Genomic DNA, 21,125 nt, shown 5'->3' on the forward strand with positions numbered 1-21,125 from the left:
TTTAGTAATTTCTTCTCATAGCACCCAGACTGATCTATGAAAACATAAATCAAATTTTGTCCCTCTTTACTCAGGACCATCCAATAGCTGCTCATCATACTTTGAAAAAATACAAAAATCTAGAAGACTCCACATGACCTGGGCCCTGCCTACCTCTCTGAATGTAGAACCTGCTACCCTCTTCTTCTCACTGAGCTCCATCCTCAATGACCTCCTTGCTGCTCCTTAACATGTCAAACCAGTTCCATCCGGGTCCTTTGTTCTTGCTCTTTTCTTTGCCAGGAATGTTCCACTTCCAGATATTCACAGGCCTTATTCCCTCACCTGACGGTCCTGTGCTGAAGTGCTGCTTCCATTGTCTAAAATAGCATTCTCAATCACTCTCTCTTCCCTTATTCTGTTTTAGTTTTCTTCATAGTACTTAATCACTGCCTGGCATTATATTAACCTGATAATAAAATAACTGTTTATCTGTCATTTGTTTCTTCTGTTAACATGCATGAGCCCCATAAGGCTAAAACTTTTGTTTTGCCCACCAACTTATTCATGATGCTCAGAATGGTGCCTGGCATATAGTATTTGCTTGTTAACCATGTGTTAAATAAATGAACAAGCAACTAAAATTATCCCTTAAAATTAAAGCAATGTAGCCATATTAAAATTAATATGAAAAGTGAAAATCACATTAAGTCAGTTGAAAATAATGCTAAGTGCTTCTGGGAAATAATGAAGAAGCATTCACATGAGAATGTAAACATGAACTCTTCTAAAACAATTCTTTCTCCAGCATTTACAATATTTGCTGTAAAGTTCAGTTTTTAAGTTTGCTAAGGGGTCTGTTTCTTACACATATTGATGCAGTGATATTCCAATAAATCTCTGCCTTACAAAAGAATTATAAGGCAAAACCTAATTCAACATAACTTTAACAATGTTTTACCACGTTAATATTATAAAACTTCATTAAACAGGTTTCACTTCAATATAATAAAATTCTAACATATATTCATGATTATGTATACTGAATAAAGTGTATAAAACACAGTTGGTATGAGAAAGATAGATGAGACAACGGCAAACCAGACCTGTTGGTATCAGAGATATGTGGGCTTATAGCATGCTTCTGCTATTTAATGAGCTGCTGTCTGACCATGAATAAATTCTCTAAGCTCAATTCCTCCTATATAAAACTGAGTAATGCCACTATTTTGGTTATAATATATGACACAGTGTTACTGCACAACTCATTTCATTTGCATTGATATATGCTGTAAGCCAAATCACATCCCCTAAAATATGAAAATGTTCATTTTATAAAGCAGACCTTCCTGAATATCTTTCTCTGGGGACTTCTATGACCTCACACATAAGAAAAGATGCCATGCAAATAAATAGTTTATTCTTTTTAAGTGGTAGAGAATCACAGAAGTTATCAGAAATGTATACTGAGCATCTATCCAGTCTAGTTTCCTATGAGGTAGTCCAGCATAGAGAATTTATACTACTGACAAGCATTTTGCCCAGTTTAAAGGATGAATGATAAATGTCTGTTGAACAAGAAATTAATAAATTAACAAAGTCAGTGATGGAATTCTTAATATACGTGAATAGGAATTCCTAATAACTAGAGGAAGTGTTCCTTAGAGAAATCAATGTAGTCTCCATGCGAGACTATGCTGAGAATCTTCATAGTACTTAATCACTGCCTGGCATTATATTAACCTGATAATAAAATAACTGTTTATCTGTCATTTGTTTCTTCTGTTAACATGCATGACTCTTAATCTATGAGTAATAGGTGGCACAATCCCTTAAACCCATATCAAGTCAAAGTAAAGACAGCCCTCTTTCCAACCGTACTGCAGCTCCAACCCAACCCAGCTAAAATCTTCTTTCATCTATAGTTAATCTAACAATTTACATATGAATCCAAATTATTTTTATGATACATTAAAATATTCAAACTAATTCTATTACAATTCTAAGTGTTATCAAGCTTTATTAATTTGTACTAGAGTAGGCAGCAGTTTGGATTACAGAATGCCATTGATTGTTTTTTAGGTTTTTTTTTTATCCCTATTAATTATGTACAATATAGTAACAAAGTAGTGTTCTTTGATTCTTTTCAAGAGGAAAATAATTGCTAGTATTTGGTTAGCCATTTAGAGTTAGAGTTCTCATTACAGATAAATTTATCTTATTTAATTATTATAGTAACCTTTTAAGGTAAGGTGTATTATAACGTCATCTCATTTTCTAGATGAGGTAATAAAGCTAATTTCCCCAAGGACATACAACTGGGAGGTGATAGATCTGCTTCCAAACCCTGTATTCTTTCAAATCTACCACTGAATAAGACAATTAATTGAGAAGTCATCTGATAAAGTAGAAAGAACACTAGATGAGGAGGGAGGGGCTATCACAGATGCATGGTTGTAGCCATATTATAAAACAGTGTAAATCACCAACATATAAATAAACATCCTCACTCCCAAAATAGGACCTTTCCACAAACAAACCTCACAGTATTCTGGTGAAACTAAAACCAAAGTATGTAAGAGAACTTCAAAATGCTAAGATCATTTTACAGGGAAAAATATATGTAAAATATTAGATAATTCCAATGATTAGGAGTTTGACCTTTTAAATAGTATAGCCATTTCCCTTGAAGTTTTACTAAAAATCCTAATTTAGTCAGTAAAAACATTTTTCACAAAAGATAAGCTTGAACTTTCTCTAGCCACAAATGTGTAACATTCTGCATATATTGAGAATAATTCACCATTAAATTTAATATAAGACATATATAAATTTATCCCAGCATTATAGTAATATTCATTTTATAAAAGCTTTTATCATTATGCAAACATAAACTTTCCAAGTATATATTTTAATATACTATGCCCAGTTGAAAATGACCTATCTCTGTCAAGAAGGCTTAATTTAGTACAAAGTCACGACTGCCTAAAATAGACTCTCAGAAAACTATATAAGGATGTATCTTGGTAGATAAGATTATATTTCAGATACCTTGAATAAAGAATGGCCCTCTCTTACTGAAATAGGTCATCTTCATCAGCTAATAAGGGCAGAATTTCAGGTAAGATGAACTAATGATGAGAACAGACCACTTGCAAAGCCAGTGAAATCAATCCTGAAGACCAACAGGGTAACAGATGTCACAACCAGATTGCCCTCAGCATCCCAAATCCAACGTCTTTTATTTGAAAATTTCCCAATTATTAAAGTTACATAAGAGCAGAATGAAGAATAGTGGAATGGAATAAGGACCTCTGAGAAGGTTACTTCTCATAAAAGCAACAAGAACACTGGTAAAAATTGTCAAAATCAACTTTTTTAGAACTCTCAAAATTAACTAAAGGCTTGTAACAAACTGAGAAGTATTTATTTAACAAAAATGGCTGAATCTCAGTAAGAACAGTGAGATTTGTGGTATTTGAACTTTTCCAATTCCCAGACCCTTCTCTTTAGCTCTATAATAGTCTTGAAAATGAAAATCCCCAAAATCACAGTGAAAACTAACAGCCAGCAGCCACTGGAGGGGACAAAATATAGCTTGAACACATCAAAAATACAATTTTTAAGAACTGTAGTTATTTAACACCTCTAGCAGTTCTCTAAAGTCACCTATTCCTAGAGCTTTTCTTTATTTGATTTAAGGGTCTACTCAGCACAAAGAGCCTTTTCCCCAGGAAGAACGTCAAAAACAATCAGTGGCAATTACTTAACATCACTAGGTATTTCTAGCAGCAATCAGAGTTGGGGCAGAAAAAGCTAACCTAAAAGCTTAAAAAGAAAAGTTGGAGAATGAGGTGGCCATAAGGATCTTTGAGGTTTTTATACATGTACAATTTAGAATCTAAAAGGCTACATGCATGTCTGGGGCTGTGCACATTCTCATGAAAGATCTAAGAAGGCCACAAACTCTCACCTCTGGCTAACCTTAAGGCTCTATACAAGCAGGAAGTGAAAGCTAAGGCAGAATAGTAAACCGCCTGCCTGGGTATTGAAGGCATATTCCACCATGCACATCACACTATTCACTAAATACTAGGAGACTTATTGGCCCTGTACACTTAAGAAAACCTCTGTCCAATTACTAACTGACAAACAAGAAAATTGACCAAAGTCTCTAATGACCACACACAACAAAGAATACAGATTTTATAGATTTAGTTTAGGAAAATTACTAAGCAAACAAATACAAATACCAATACTAACAACAAATAAGCAGCAACAAAAACACTGGAGGAGGAGAGGAATCTGATTTTGAGTGTTGCCATATTATATTACTCAAAATATCCCATTTTTAATGAAAAAACTACAAGATATGCAAAGAAAGCATAGCCCATACCCAGGAAAATAAGTATTCAACAGAAACTATCTCTGAGGAAGCCCAGACACTGACCTTACTAGACAAAGACCCTGGGTCATGACCTGAGCCAAAGGCAGACAGGCAACCACTGAGCCACCCAGGTGCCCCTGAACAAAGGCTTTAAATCAGCTATTTTAAATGTGTTCAAAGAACTTTAAAAAATCCGTATCTACATAATTTTTGAAAGTATAAGAATGATGTTACACCAGATATAGAATATCAATAAAGGGACAGAATTATTTTTTAAAGAACCAAATAGAAATACTGGAGGTAGAAATTAAAATAATAAAAACTAAAAATTCCTTAGATAGATTCAACAGAAGATCTGAGCAGACAGAAGAATCAGCAAACTTGAAGATAGGTCAATTAGATTATTCCTCACATCTGAGAAACAGAAAAGAAAAACAAAAAAGACATATAGAAAATAAATGAACACAGCCTCAGAGACCTTTGAGACACATAAAGCATACCCCCATGCATTTCACAGGAGCCTCAGAGAGGAGAGGGAAAGAAAGAGTAGTTGAAGAAATAATGGCTGCGGGAGGAGTACAGAGGAACCTAAGCTTGCCTCATCCCTCAAACACAAGATCACCATCAAATCACTTTGAACAACTAGGAAATTGATCTGAAGATTAAGAAAACACTAGAGGGAGAGAACATGGTAGACTCAAGGTTCAGAGATGAGAACTGGGGGAGAGAAAAGCTGAGTTACCAGAAAGAGGAGGGTCCCCTTTTGCAGAGAGAAGTCAGGGAGAAAGTGAGAGCAGGAGAGAGAGCAGCACAGAGATTCACACAAGATGCTCTGGTGTACAGAGCCCCCTGGTCCTCACTGGGAGAGAATATTCCCCTCCTGGAGTATATCTGGAAGAAGGTATTTTGCCTCTTCAAGAACAAGAGACCCACCGGGCACCACTGAGTGGCCATTCAACAGCAGGGGATAGAAGTGTATAACCTGGTCACAGCTTTTCACTGTGCTTCATCATAGACTCCAGGCACCTATACAGGCCTGCAGCTGCATTTCCAGGACAGAAAAAGGCAGGATGCAGTAAAAAGCGAGGCTTTTCTCTGGAGGAGGGGACTGAGTCCACACCTTGCTGGGTCCTTTAAGATTTGGAGTTTGGAATACCAGCCACAAGCTAGAGATAAACCATGCTGCTAGCCAGACACAGACAGATGGAGGGCAGCGATCTGATGAAAGGTTGGTACACAGGAGGGGAGATCATTCACTTTTCTATGAGGGCCTCCTAAACAGCAGCAGCCTCCAATTCCCCTCACCAGGGCTGAGAGAGTCGGGTAACACCATCTTCCACCACCTCTTCCCAACCCCACCCCACCCCAAGCCCACTAGCACAGTGAGACTTGAGAGAGAAACACAGCACCTCAAGTGGTGGCTGGAGTCACTTACACCAAACCACACCCTGCTGTATCTGGCAGGGACATCTTTAATAGGGCAGGTCTGACTGTGAGGCCTCTCCCTCAAAAGACCAACACAGGCCCCCTGCATGTACCAAGTCTAATGATCACAGAAAGCTCCAAAGCGATAGCTTCAGCTCTGGTGGAAATAGAACCGGGCTTTCTTTTTTCTTTTCTTCTTTTTCTTCTCTTCTTCTTCTTCTTTTTTTAATTTTTCTTTTGGAATCAGGCTTATAGTTTTTTGTTCATTTGTTGGTTCATATGTTTCCTTCTCACATTTTTGGGATCAGCCTGGGTTTTTATGTTCTTTTTTCCTTCTCTCTTTTTTCTTTGGAATCAGACTTCTACTTTTTTGTTTGTCTGTTTGCCTTTTTGTTCCTTTTCCTTTTCTCTTTAGTGGAATTAATCTTTTTTTTTAAATCAGGCTTATCTTAGCAAACAAATCAAAGCACACATAGTTAAAGGTCCAAACACTCCCCATCACAATGAAGGAAGAACTCCTAGAGGACTGACCTATCCAAAACGCAACAGCAGAGTATGCACAGCATACTTCCTGAATCACTAAGCCCTGGACAGTGTATGATGCCTTCTTAATATAGTATTACTCTCAGAGCAGGAAACATAGCAAGCTTTCATAATACACAAAAGACAGAAACCTAGACATAATGACAAGACAGAATATTTCTCTCCAAAGAAAGATCAAGGAGAAATCTCAGCTGAGGATTTGCTCAAAACAATTATAAGTAGTGTACCTGAATAAGAATTTAGAACAGTCATAAGAATACTAGCTGGGCTTGAAAGAAAGAGAAACTCTTGCTGCAGAGATAAAAGACCTAAAAACTAGTCGGGCCAAAAAAAAAAAAAATGCTATAACTGAGATGTGAAACTGACTGGATGTAATCAGAATGAGGATGGAAGAAACAGAGAATCAAATAGGTGATACAGAAATCAAATTATGGAAAATAATGAAGCTGAAAAGAAGATGGAAGGAAAACTATTATATCACAAATATAGACCCAACAATTCACAAAATGCAATAATATCCATATCACAGGAGTCCCACAAGAAGAGTGGGAAAAGGGAGTAGAAGGTTCATTTGAATGAATTAGAGCTGATAACTTCCCTAACCTGGGGAAGGAAAGAGGTATTCAAGTCCAAGAGGCACAGAGAACTGTTCTCAAAATCAACAAAAACAGGTCGACACCAAGACATAGCATAGTCAAACTTGCAAAATACAAAGATAAAGAGAGAATTCTGAGAGCAGCTAGGGGCAAAAGGTCCTTAACCTACAATAGTAGATATGTAAGGTTAGTAGAATATCTGTCCACAGAAACATGGCAGGCCAGAAGAAAGTGAGATGATATATTCAAAGTGCTGATTAGAAAAAATATGCAGGCAAGAATACTCTATCTAGCAAGGCTGTTATTCAGAATAGAAGGAGAGATGAAGAGTTTCTAAGACAAGCAAAAACTAAAAGAATTCATGAACACTAAACCAGCTCTGCAAGAAATTCTAAAGGGGATCCTTTGAGTGGGAAAGAGGGACCAATAGCAACAAAGACTAGAGAGGAACAGAGACAATCTACAGGAAGAGCAACTTTCTACATAATACAATGGCATTAAATTCATATCTATTAATAATTACTCTGAATGTAAGGACTAAATGCTCCAATCAAAAGATATAGTATATCAAAACAGATTAAAAAAAACAAGTTCCATAAATATGCTTCTTACAATAGACTCATTTTAGACTTAAAGGTACCTGTAGATTAAAGTGAGGAAGTGGAGAACCATCTATCATGCTAATGGACATCAAAAAAAAGCTGAAGTAGCCATACTTATATCTGATGAACTAGATTTTAAACAAAAAACTATAATAAGAGATGAAGAAGAGCAATATATCACAATAAAGAGGTCTATCCAACAAGAAGATCTAACATTTGTAAATATTTATGTACCCAACTTGGGAGCAGCCAAATACATAAATCAATTAATAACAAACTTAAACTCATTGATAATACAATAATAGTAGGGGACTTTAACACCCCACTCACAGCAACGGGCAAAAATTGGGCAATCTGGAAGAAATGCATAAATTCCTAGAAACAGATAAACTACCAATACTGAAACAGGAAGAAATAGAAAATCTGAACAGACTCATAACCAGCAAAAATTTTAATCGGTAATCAAAAATCTCCCAACAAACAAGAGTCAAGGGCCAGATGGCTTCCCAGGGGAATTCTAACAAACACTTAAAGAAAAATAAATACTTATTCTTCTGAAACTGTTCCAAAAAAATAGAAATGGAAGGAAAACTTCTAAACTTATTCAATGAGACCAGTATTACCTTGATTCCAAAATCAGACAAAGACCCCACTAAAAATGAAAATTACAAATCAATATCCCTGAAGAACAGGGATTTAAAAATTCTCAACAAGATACTAGCAATCAAATCTAACAGCACATTAAAAGGATTATTCAGCATGACCAAGTGGGATTTATTCCTGGGCTACAGGAATGATACAATATCTACAAACATTATATGTTCTCTTCATTTGGGGAATATAAATAATAGTAAAAGGGAATAGAAGGGAAGGGAGAATAAGTGGGTAGGAAATATCAGAAAGGGAGACAGAACATAAAGACTCCTAACTCTGGGAAACGAACTAGGGGTGGTAGAAGGGGAGGAGGGCGGAGGGTAGGGGTGAATGGGTGACGGGCACTGAGGGGGGCACTTGACGGGATGAGCACTGGGTGTGATTCTGTATGTTGGCAAATTGAACACCAATAAAAAATAAATTTATTATTAAAAAAATATCTACAAATCAATCAGTGTGATACACCACATTACACCTGGGTGGCTCAGTGGTTGAGTGTATGCCTTCATCTCAGGGCATGATCCCAGGGTCCTGGGATCAAGTCCTGCATCAGGCTTCCCACAGGGAGCCTGCTTTTCCCTCTGCCTATGTGTCTGTCTCTCTCTCTCTCATATGAATAAATAAAGTCTTTAATAAATAAAATAAGAACAACATGATCTTGCAAATAGATACAGAAAAAGCATTTGACAAAATACAGCTTCTTTTCTTGATAAAAACCCTCAATCAAGTAGGAATAGAAGGAACATACCTCGACATCATAAAGGCCATATATGAAAAGCCCACAATGAGTATCATCCTCAATGGGAAAAAACTGAGAGCTTTTCCCCTAAGGTCAGGAACATGACATGGATGTCTACTCTCATCACCATTGTTCAACATAGTACTAGAAGTCCTAGCCTCAGCAATCAGACAACAAAAAGAAATAAAGGGCATTCAAATCATCAAGGAAGAAGTCAAACTTTCACTCTTCACAGACAACAATATACTCTATGTACAAAACTTGAAAGACTCCCCACCAAAAAATTGCTAGAACTGATATACGAATTCAGCATAGTCGCAAGATATAAAATCAACATATAGAAATCTATTTCATTTCTATACACCAAAAATGAAGCAGCAGAAAAAGAAATCAAGTAATTGATCCCATTTACAACTGCACCAAAAACCATAAGTTACCTAGGAATAAACCTAACCAAGAGGTAAAAGGTATGTACTCTAAAAACTACAGAACACTTATGAAATAAATTGAAGAACATGTAAAGAAATGGAAAACATTCCATGATCATGGATTGGAAGAACAAATATTTTTAAAATAAAAATATGGGACAGCCCTGGTGGCCCAGCAGTTTAGCGCCACTTTCAGCCCAGGGTGTGATCCTGGAGACCCAGGATCGAGTCCCATGTCGGGCTCCCTGCATGGAGCCTGCTTCTCCCTCTGCCTGTGTCTCTGCCTCTCTCTCTGTGTCTGTCATGAATAAATAAATAAAATCTTTTAAATAAATAAATAAATAAATCAAAGCAATCTACATGTTTAATGCAATCTCTGTCAAAACAACACCAGCATTTTTCACAGAACTAAAACCAACAATCCTAAAATTTATATGGAACCAGAAAAGCCCCTAATAGCTAAAGTGATTTTGAAAAAGAAAAGTGGGAGACATCACAATGTTAGACTTCAAGTTTTATCACAAAGCTCTAATCATCAAGACAGTGTGGTATTGGCACAAAAATAGACACATAGATCAACGGAACAGAATAGATAACCCAGAAGTGGACCCATAACTATATGCAACAAAGCAGGAAAGAATATCCGATGGAAAAATGGTGTTGGGGAAACTGGACAGCAACATGCAGAAGAATGAAACTAGACCACTTTCTTATTACCATATACAAAAATAAATTCAAAATGAATGAAAGACCTAAATATAAGACAGGAAACCATCAAAATCCTAGAGGAGAAAACAAGTAGCAACGTCTTTGAGCTCAGATGCAGCAACTTCTTACTAGACACATCTCCAGAGGCAAGGGAAACAAAAGCTTAATGAACTACTGGAACCCCATCAAGTTAAAAAGCTTCTGCACCTTGAAGGAGACAATCAACAAAACTGAAAGGTAGCCTATGGAATGGGAGAAGATATTTGCAAAAGACATACCAAAAAAAGGGCTAGTATCCAGAATCTATAAAGAATTCATCAAAATCAACATCCAAAAAAAATAATCCAGTTAAGAAATAGGCAGAAGATAGAACAGACATTTCTCCAAAGAAAATATACAAATGGCTAACAGACACATGAAAAAATGCTCAACAACCATCATCATCAGGGAAATACAATCAAAACCACAATGGGATACTACCTCATATCCATCAGAATGGCTAAAAATTAACAACTCAGGAAATAACAGGTGTTGGTGAGTATGCAGAGAAAGGGGAACACTTTTGCACTGTTCATGGGAATGCAAGCTGGTGTAGCCACTCTGAAAAACAGGTTAGAGGTTCCTCAAAAAGTTAAGAATATAACTACCCTTTGACCCAGCAAATGCACTAGTAGTTCTTTACCCAAAGTAAACAAAAATGCTGATTCAAAGGGACACTTGCACCTCAATGTTTATAACAGCAATGTCCACAGTAGCCAAAATACGGAAAGAGCCCAGATGTCCATCAACTAATCAAAGAATAAAGAAGAAGTGGTATATATATGTGTATACACATACACATACACATAGGAATATTACTCAGCCATCAAAAAATGAAATCTTGCCATTTATAACAACAGGGATGGAACTAAAGTGTATTATGCTAAGTGAAATAAGTCGTTCAGAGAAAGACTATCATGATTTCACTCATGTGGAATTTAAGAAACAAAACATAAATATAGGGGAAGGGAAGGAAAAATAAAATAAGATAAAAACAGAGGGAGATAAACCAGAGAGACTCTTCATTACAGAGAACAAACTAAGGGTTGCTGGAGGGGAGTTGGGTAGGAGGATGTGCTAAATGGGTAATAGGCATTAAGGAGGGCACTTGTTGGGATGAGTGCTGGGTGTTATATTTAAGTGATGAATCATCAAATTTTACTCCTGAAACCAATGATATACTATATGTTAATTAACTTGAATTTAAATTTAACTTAATTTAATTAAAAAAAAAAAAGAATGGCAGAACAGGACATCTGGTTGGCTCAGTGGTTGAGCGTCTGCCTTTGGCTCAGGCCATGATCCTGGGGTCCTGGGATCAAGTCCTGCATCAGGACAAGGAGCCTGCTTCTCCCTCTCCCTATGTGTCTTCCCCTGTCTCTCATAAATAAATAAATTTTAAAAAAAAGAATGGTTGAAAATGTCCTAAATTGATGAAAACATTAATCTACACTCCCCAAAACCCTAAAACTCCAAAAAGTATAAAATCAAGGAGATCCATATCTACACATATCATAATCAGACTCTCAAGGAAAATGAGAAAATCTTGAAAGCAGCAGGACAGAAAAGATCCCTCATGTTCAAGATGGTCCTCAATGAGATTAACAGCTGATTTCTCATCAAAAAACCACAGATGGTAACAAGATGACATACTCAAAAAGTAGTGGGAGAAAAAAAGAAAAAAAAGACTATCAGCTAAGAATTTTCCTTCAAAAATTAAGGAGAAATTAAGACATTCCCAGATAAAAACTGAGAATCCCACTCTAACAGTCCTACCCTATAAGAAATACTGTCTTTTAGGCTGAAAAGAAAGTTTGGCACTAGACAGTAACTCAAATCCACACAAATAAAGAACACTGGTAAAGGTAGCTACTTCGGTACATATAAAAGAAAATATAAGTGTATAATTATTTGTTTGTAATTTTTTTCTCCTCTCTGATTTAAAAGATGTTAATTTTAATTCCATGGCAACCAGTAAGAAAACCACTTTAAAAAAAAAAAACATTAAAATAAATGACAAGAGAATTAAAGTGGTACAGCAGAAAATACATTTTTAACAAAAAATTATTTCTCTGTTGCCCAATAGAGAAATACACAAACAAAAGACATAATACATAAAGAACACAGAGACCAAATGACAGATATAAATTCTGCTTTATCAGTAATTACATTACATGGAAATGGATTAAACACTCTGGTCAAAAGGCAAATATTAGAGAATGGGGTTTTTTTTTGTTTTGTTTTGTTTTTTTATTTTTTATTTTTTTAGAGAATGGGTTTTAAAAAAATGATCCAACTATATGCTGTCCACAAGAGACGTATTTTATATTCAAAGATACAAATAGGTTGAAAGTAAACAATGGGAAAAGATATACCTGGAAAACAGTAACCAAAAGAGTTAGAGTAGCTATACTAAAATCAAACAATACAGAATTTTGAGACAAAAGCTGTTACTAGATGCAAAAAAAGGACATTTTATAATGATCGAAAGGTTAATCCATCAAGAAGACATAACAAGTATAAATGCATCTAACAAGAGTCTCAAAATACATAAAGCAGAAACTGACAATTGAAGAGAAAACAATTTATCAATAATAGTGGTAGACTTTAATATCTCAATTTAAATAATAGAACACGTAGAAGATTACAAAGGAAACAATATTTGAGTAGCACTATAAATCAAATAGATCTAACGAATATCTATAGTACACTATACCCAACAACAGAATACACATTCTTCTCAAATGCACATAGAACATTCTCCAGACAGGTGACATGTTAAGCCATAAAATAAGTCAATAAATGTTAAAGGACTGAAATGTTACAAAGCATATTCTCCAAGCAAAATTAAATGAAATTAGAAATCAATAACAGAAGGAAATTTGGGAATTTCACAAACGTGGAAATTAAGCATCACACATCTAAATAACCAAAGCTGATGTCATTGCTTTTTCACCAAAGCTGTAATTATAAGGAAAACTAGATCTCTAAAACAGATATTTAAAACATACTCACAGAATGACTAGAAGGACACAGAAAGTAAAAGAAAGTCTGTTTATCAATCCCGATACAACATATCCCTATATACCAGATCCCAAGGCCTTCCCAGCTTCTTCCTTTCTCTATTTTAATTCTTTTACTGCTAATGAAAACACACAATGTGAACTCTATTGGTTTGGGAAAGAATTCACTCTCTTCCTTTGGAGCTCCAGTGATGTCCAGGACCAACCAAAGCCAGAGGATAGCAACACACCAAAGTGGTTCTCTGAAGGAGACCTGAGCACCCTGCAAAGATGGTTTTCAGGTTTCTCACAACAGTGCTTAGGAGTTTTAGAATTTAAACTGGGATGCGAAAACAAATTGCAAGCCTTGAGGGTAGCAAGGAACTTTTATTAATGAACCCAAGAATCATACTTATTAAGAGTCTTCAGGCAATGAATTAATTTGTCCTCCTTAGCAATCACCATGAAGGAATCGGTCAGACAAGTAAATGGCACACAGTGGCACTGAATGTTTTCTATCTTCTGCAAAATTATCAATTACCTACAAAATTTTCTGCCAATGATCTGCAAAAATTACAAAAATCTATCCTCAAAACTACCATAAGTAGGATATTAAATACTGAAGTAATGAAGGCCAATCTTTGACAAAGCAGGAGTTCTACTGATCCACAAGAAATGAGGCTCATTTTGAATAAATTCATGAACATGCAGTTGGCAAATTCTAAGTAGTATTTAATAACAATAGGTTTATAAAACAAGCCAACCATACATTAGGAATAAAAATTCAAATTTAACTTTCTGGATACAGACTTATAGCATACTACTACAAATCCATGACTGAAACAATGCTGTATTTTTATACTGTAACAACGCACTGTAAATACTGTCAGTGAGATTGTAAAGATTGTCTCTTTTCTGGTAAACTGATGACTCCCTCCACCAACATTAATTACTCCCACCTAATGATATGCCATCACATGAGAGTTATTGTTTTGGGTTATAAATGAATCTTCTTTTGAGGAGCCTGAGGAATGAGATATAGTCACTGTCATTAATAATCCCTTCTAAACAGGAGGAGTAAAATATAACATGAATGTGTCAGTCTTTGGTTCTGTCTCCTTGGAGTTGGTTCATTTCTCAGGTAGATTCTCCTCACAGTTGACAAATGGTTGCAATTGCCTCTGCCTTACAACCTTACAACTTCAAATATAGTAGAAGAACAGCCAAAGGAGAATCTTCTGTTTTTATAAATTCTGAATTTTATAAGAAATGTAAGTTAAAAGAAAATTGGACAGCTAACATGTCCTATAAAATATCTGTAGCTAATTCTTGAGATTGATTTAACATATTCACGTTAATGTTGGTAAAGAGAATTCTGCAGAACTCTGGGAAGGTTTTGTTTTGTTGTGTGTGGGTTTTTTTGTTTGTTTGTTTGTTTGTTTTAGATTTTACTTATTTATTTGAGAGAGAGAGTGCATGCATCAGCATACGGGAGAGGCATAGGGAGAGGATGAAGCAGGCTTCCCACTGAGCAGAGAGCCCTATACGAGGCTGGATCCCAGGACCTGGAGATCATGACCTGAGCCAAACTCAGATGCTTAACCATCTGAGCCACCCAGATGCCCCATGATTTAAGAACTAAAGGCACCAAGCCCAGGGTGTAAGAGGAGTTGAAAATAGAAGAACTGGGGGCACCTGGGTGGCTCAGTGGTTGAGCATCTGCCTTTGGCTCAGGTCATGATCCCAGTGTCCTAGGATCAAGTCCCACATCAGGCTCCCCACAGGGAGCTTACTTCTCCCTCTGCCTATATCTCTGCCTCTCTCTCTCTCTGTGTCTCTCGTGAATAAATAAATTAAAATCTTTTAAAAAGAAAGAAAGAAAATAGAATTGGCTGAAAATGTATATGCAATATTGATAGACTTCCAGACCATCTTTCTCATCTTGCATAACCGCATAGTTACTCCTCCTTAGCCTCAACAGGATACTGATGATTTGCTTTCAGAAGAGGGTAATCCAGGACTCTGGACTCAAGAAGATCTTTGGGAATGCCATTATGAAAGCAGAGGGATTAATTAAAAGTCTACATGCTAAACAGTGAGACCCACCCCACATTCCTCTGCCAAACTCACTTCTTCCTCTTGACTCTGAGACATTGGACATCAGGTTATACCAGACCAGCGCAAGTGGAAATACAGTATCAAACAGCAGCTGAGAAAGCCTCCTAAAAAAATGGCCAGTCTCATCACCTTATGATAAAGCTGATTAGTCAATGAATCCCATTCATAGCATATAGAATTTTCATCAACTTATTAGTGATCTACTCTTATATCTGAATGAGCAGCAAAAGACACCAATCATTTGAACAAAAGGTCTCTGACATCAAAGACAATGACCAAGAATCACCAGAAAAAATAGACACAGAGACACTGTAGATTACAAAGGAAAAGCCTCAAAAGATTTCTCATTAATATCTTTAGAGAAAATACTGTACTTGCAAAGCCAAGAGCATAATGCTATTTAAAAAAATAAAAATAACATTCACAAAATGAGAAAATGCTGTTGGAACTTTTTAAATATCAGAAATGAAAAATTAATAGAGTTGAAGATAAAGTCGAGTAAACTCTGAAAAGTAGAACATCAACACAAAGAAACATAATAAAAGGGGAGGATTTGTTTTAAAAGGGGGTTAATCCAGAAGTTCTAACATGCTAATAATAAGGATTCCAGATAAATACAAAAGAGAAAGTAGAGGCAATTAATTGTCAAAAAAAATTCTTAGAATTGGAGAACATACATCTCCACATTGAAGAGACACATCACTGAGTGCCTTTCCCTAGCTACTTTAAACACACACACGCACACGCACACACACACACACACACACACACAGAGTCCAATTATGGGATCTCTGAAGATAAACTATTATTACTCAGTTCATAGAAAAAAATCAAAACATCAGCAGAAATAAGGGATTTTTCTGGATTCTGAAATACTAATAAAATAAAATCCCTGCTTTTATAATACATGCTTATGTCAAATAATTATAAGCTAAATAATACTTTACATACGTTAAGTGGGCTTCCTATTTTAAAGAAACAAAACATACATAAAACAGAGTTTTCACTGGAGGTATATTCGGGTAACTCTTTTAATAACTAAAGGGGACTGTCTGAATCCTGTACCAGAAGTTTATTTTATTAGCTCTTTAAAATAAGTATTTCATGAGGAATAGATATGTCTGTTTTATTAGATCTCACTTAATATTACCATTTATTTATATAGGTTTAGACTATATCCCCTAGTTATTTTTCTTTCAGCATCTTAAATTCAAAAAAATCTAACAATATAAATCACAGCTAATTAAATTAATAATGAAATTAAGTTATGAGAATTGTGTTACCTTGAAATATACACAAACTCTTGACATTTTAAACTAATTCTCTTTCATCTTAAAGGCCACACACTCACCTTGAGGATCAACTTCTTTAGCTAGCTTCAGTGCATCTGAGTTTGCAAGGTCGGTGTTGGCTGGCGTAACAGCCAAAATCAGACAGTTCTCCCGCGTGATAAACTGCATGATCATTTCTCTGATCTGATACTCGATATCTGGTGGCTGATCTCCCACGGGCACTTTAGTAATTCCAGGTAGGTCGATAAGTGTGAGATTTAACACTGTATGGGGGGAGGGGGAAGAAGAGTCTTACATAATCTCTCTATGCTAAAAAATAATGCAAATCATCTGTCTCGTTAGTGGAAATAAAACAAGCTCAGCTTTATATATTATATACTGTGTTAACTTCAACTTCTGTGTACACCGAATACAAAATGGCTTTTTAGTTTTCTCTATTTTTATGATATGATTGTTCTAAACCAAATGATCATTTTAGCACAATTTGAAAGGCACTGATTTGCATAGCTAAGAGAGAACTGTCATATCTGTAACTAGTGTGTTATAATTCAAACACTGAACAAGAAGTGCATATGCTGTCTGCCAGTCTTATACACTGCCCTCAAATGGTATAAAAATTCTTAGGATAAGATTTGTCCTTCCCTTCAAAAGTATTATATACTTATTTAGAGAGGGCTAGACACTTAGCCTAGTGGAAATCTGTGAACCATTTGTGGTACCACAAGTTTACTATGTAGACTATACAGCCAGACTCATGGAGTATCATCAGGAGAGCAGGAAACTACCCTTGAGTCAGTGACTCCAGCTGGGACCAGGCTATCATTCTCTGCACACAACAGAATTGGCACCAAATCTTCTTGGAAAGTCATAATTGAGCATTATGTTATTCACGTTCCACTTTAAAAGCAACAGAGCTGAGTGGAAGATTAGAGATTAAAATCTGTCCCATTGAAAATTTAGTCGGAATAGAGGTTACTATCATATACCATAAACTGGTTATCTAATTTATAAGTTTCTTCTGTTAGTCTGGAAGAAAATTCTAGTTGATTCCTTAGGAAGAGAATAAATAGAAAATCAGAGGGCTACAGAAAATCTGATAGGAGAAGACTCAATCACAGTACCATGTATCTCTAAGATTCTTGCTAAGACTGAAGATGTTAAAAAATGGAATTTTTCATGCATACTTCTTGAAATTCTAATTTTAAAATAAGCATAAAGAAATATTTTTAAGTGACATACTCAATTCTGATCTTTTTAAAAGTCATGTCCTCCTGCCTCCCAATAAATTGGTGAGCTTTTTGGACCAGTTCATTTATGGTAGTATCCAAACTTAATCCCAGAAACCTGATACTTTCTGACAGAACAAATCATCTTCTACACAAATAATGTATGTCAATTAATATAAAATTTTTGAGGACAAAAATTTGGAATTTTGTTTTTTTACTTACCATGTGGAGAATAGACTCGTAAATTAATAGGTATGGAGGAAATGCCTTTATTCATTCCAGTCACTCGATCTGTTTCTGCTTCAATCTCATGGCGAACTTCATCAAAATCTGTAAATTTTTTTCCTTTGCAATGTAGAAATTCAGCATATTCTACAAAAGACAAATTAACATAACTTAAAATCCATGCACTCTTGCAATAATTGTAGGGAAACAATTTTTTTTTTTTTTTAGAAAAGATTTTATTTATTTATTTGACAGAGAAAGAGAGAGAGCACAAGCAGGGGGAGTGGCAGGCAGAGGCACATGGAGGAGCAGTCTGATCCCAGGACCCTGGGATCATGACCTGAGCCAAAGGCAGAGGCTCAACCAACTGACCTACCCAGGCACCCTGAGAAACAATGTTTTTTTAACTACAAGTCAAAGTATCCAATATTGTCTCCTCAGCCATTAAAATGAGAGAATACAGCAGTTACTAAGAAACACAGCTAACACTTTAGAAATATTAAACACAATACAAATGCTAGGAATGCTAAATTTGTTAATTTGCAGATGAGCAATTAAGTACTAAAAGCAGTCCTTAAATCATATAGTCTATTAAATAATTTAAAGAGAATTTTGGCCCTCCAAATGAAAAGGAAACAGCATCTGATTGTCAAAGAAATTAAATCTAGGGAACATACAAAGCCTACCTACTAACCCTATTAGCATGTCCTTTTTCAATATCACCACTTTATTAAGAGGGAATGCTAAGTCATATAAATATAGCTTCAGAAGGCAAGACAATTTAGGAACAAACTGTACTTAATTCTTTAAAGAGAAATAATATATGGAATATTATAGCTTTAAAATATACTATTCAAGATACCACACTAACTTGGATACTTTAAAAGATTTCTCAAGAAAAAAAGAGTTTGGGATGAAAGAAAATATTTACGTACAATCCAAAAAAAAAAAAAATCAGTATCCACGGAAGTAGGAAAAACTACATAATAACAGAAAATTGGATTAAGTTTTAGTAACATCCTACTAAATGTTGTACTATGGACTTCAATTCCTGTTTCCAGAAGTATCAGGTACATAACACAACTCAGAAAGGCAGCTGATACTATTAGACTTTAAAAAATTATAATTTCAATGAGAGGATGAATCTTAACAAAATTTTTGATTCTCTAATAACTAGCTGAAGAACTACTGCATCAAACTTAGACTACAGCTAAGTATCTGAAGCCCAGATGTCAGGTGAGAAAATTATTGGTAGTCTTTCCACCATTTCCACCATAAACATTTGACCTTCACCCACTGTAGCAAAGCCAACAGGGAGACAACTCTAAGATGTCTTCAAGCAGCTTAGCATCAGTTAACAAAGGCAGCATGAAATGATGCTGATCTGCATTTAAAGAGAAAGGAAAGACAGAGATAGGAAAGATGGATTCAAGCTGCAGTGTCTAAAAAAGAAAATGAGGTTTGAAGTGAGTACCGAAGAGTGGGAAGGGTATCCGTGTATGCAGAGAAAGTAAGGTGTTTAAGGGAATCAGAGAATCTTAATAGCCCAACATATTCCTGGCTGGTTACCAACCAGCCTCTGCTCAGAAACATCCACTGATAGGAAACTGAGGCTTTGATGTTTGAGGGGGAAAAAAAAACCCTCTTATTGGAAAAAACAATTCTTTTTTAAAGTAGGCGCCACGCCCAGCATGGAGCCCAATGTGGGGCTTAAACACAAACCTGAGATGGAAACATGAGCTGAAATCAAGAGATGGACACTTAACTAACTAAGCCATCCAGATGCTCTAGAAAATTTTTTTTAATTGTATTTATTTGAGAGAGAGAGAGAGAGAGAGCACGCACAAGTAAGCAGCACATGCGGCAGGGGAGGGACAGAGGGAGAAGCAAACTCCCGCTGAGCAGGGAGCCTGATGTGGGGCTCCATCCCAGGGCCCTAGGATCATGACCTGAGTGGAAGGTAGATGCTAACCTAAGCCAACTGAACCACTCCAGCACCCCTGGGAAAATGTATCTTAACAAAAGTCTGAAATCTGCTTTCTAATCCACTTCCTTGGTCCAACTTTCGCCCCCTGGAGCTACTCAGGCAATCTTCCTCCCCGTAAAAAACACAGGATTAATCTGAGCCTTGGCACAAGGAGTTCATCTTCTCCCTGGGCTTCTCTTGCCACCTTCCCGTGCTTGTCTGATGGATGCTCAGGCCTCCTGGAGGCAGACACAGATTTCCCAACCCCACCACAGCTACTCAGGGCTGGAAAGGCCATGGCTTCTGAAGTGGACTAGCCAGTTTAAGTTTTAATTTCCCAAAGAACTGTAATGACTTAATCTTTCAAATGTTAGGACAGAGACTTTACTTCATTTCAGTCTTCCCTGTCAATGTAGGTGGACATGAATATTTTTCTTTCTTAGTGTTTCCATATGCTATGTGTCACTTTCTGAAAAACGGCAAGCTAAGACTCCCACAGTTTATTCCTCAATAGTGGAAGTATACCCAATACAAATTCAGGAAGCTTCAGAATTCTGGCCTGAAGAGATGACTGCATCTTCTGGCATGTTCTTTCACATGTTTACCCTCATAGGTGCTGTTTTATTAGCATCTACATTCCCAGAAGATATGGCCTTTATTTTATTTACCTAACTCAAAGGATTAGCCAGTATCATAGGAACATATAAGTTTAAAAATAAGTAGAGGATAAAACAATAAAAATAAAGAGGAACAAAGGTTGTCAGATCAAGAAAACAAAAATTAATTCATAAAAAGGAGTCATAATTGATAAGAAATGGGACTGTACTTTTTCAACTCAATATATTTTGTGGAAAATGCACAGTTGAGGATTTATAGCTGCCATAATTATTACTTTCATAAAATTAATAAGCTTCTGGATCAGGGACTACATTTTCAATTACGCTGCCAATCAATAATTCAAGTAACACAATTGTAGACGTCCTTGCAGCCACTAGATGGCGCCTACTTGCTTTCTCTGTAGGAAACCAAGACCCTTCCAGAAAGCTGCAAAATCCATGCAATTTTCTAATTAGATTTTAATTCATTCTTGATCTCCTAAAAATGCTTTTATTTTGAAATTGAGAGATCAGAACTGTGTAGTACCATCTCAAACCTTCGTGTCTTTTTAAGGATAGGATCCCACAGAGAGATTTAGA

The 21,125-nt window shown here is 36.0% G+C and overlaps 1 protein-coding gene across 7 annotated transcripts in view; it reads right to left on the minus strand.

The window, feature by feature from the left end:
• The window catches only part of DNM3 (dynamin 3), a 547,820-nt gene that overhangs the window by 394,272 nt on the left and 132,423 nt on the right, over window positions 1-21,125 (minus strand). For all 7 annotated transcript variants that reach the window (XM_038542511.1, XM_038542508.1, XM_038542513.1 and 4 more), the window contains exons 3-4: window positions 17,961-18,110; window positions 16,572-16,775 (exon numbers count right to left, since the gene is read on the minus strand). In XM_038542511.1, the coding sequence (XP_038398439.1) occupies window positions 16,572-16,775; window positions 17,961-18,110 (354 nt within the window). The remainder of the gene's footprint in view (window positions 1-16,571; window positions 16,776-17,960; window positions 18,111-21,125) is intronic.

Source organism: Canis lupus, chromosome 7 (assembly GCF_011100685.1).
Source record: "Canis lupus familiaris isolate Mischka breed German Shepherd chromosome 7, alternate assembly UU_Cfam_GSD_1.0, whole genome shotgun sequence".
Classification (NCBI taxonomy): domain Eukaryota; kingdom Metazoa; phylum Chordata; class Mammalia; order Carnivora; family Canidae; genus Canis; species Canis lupus.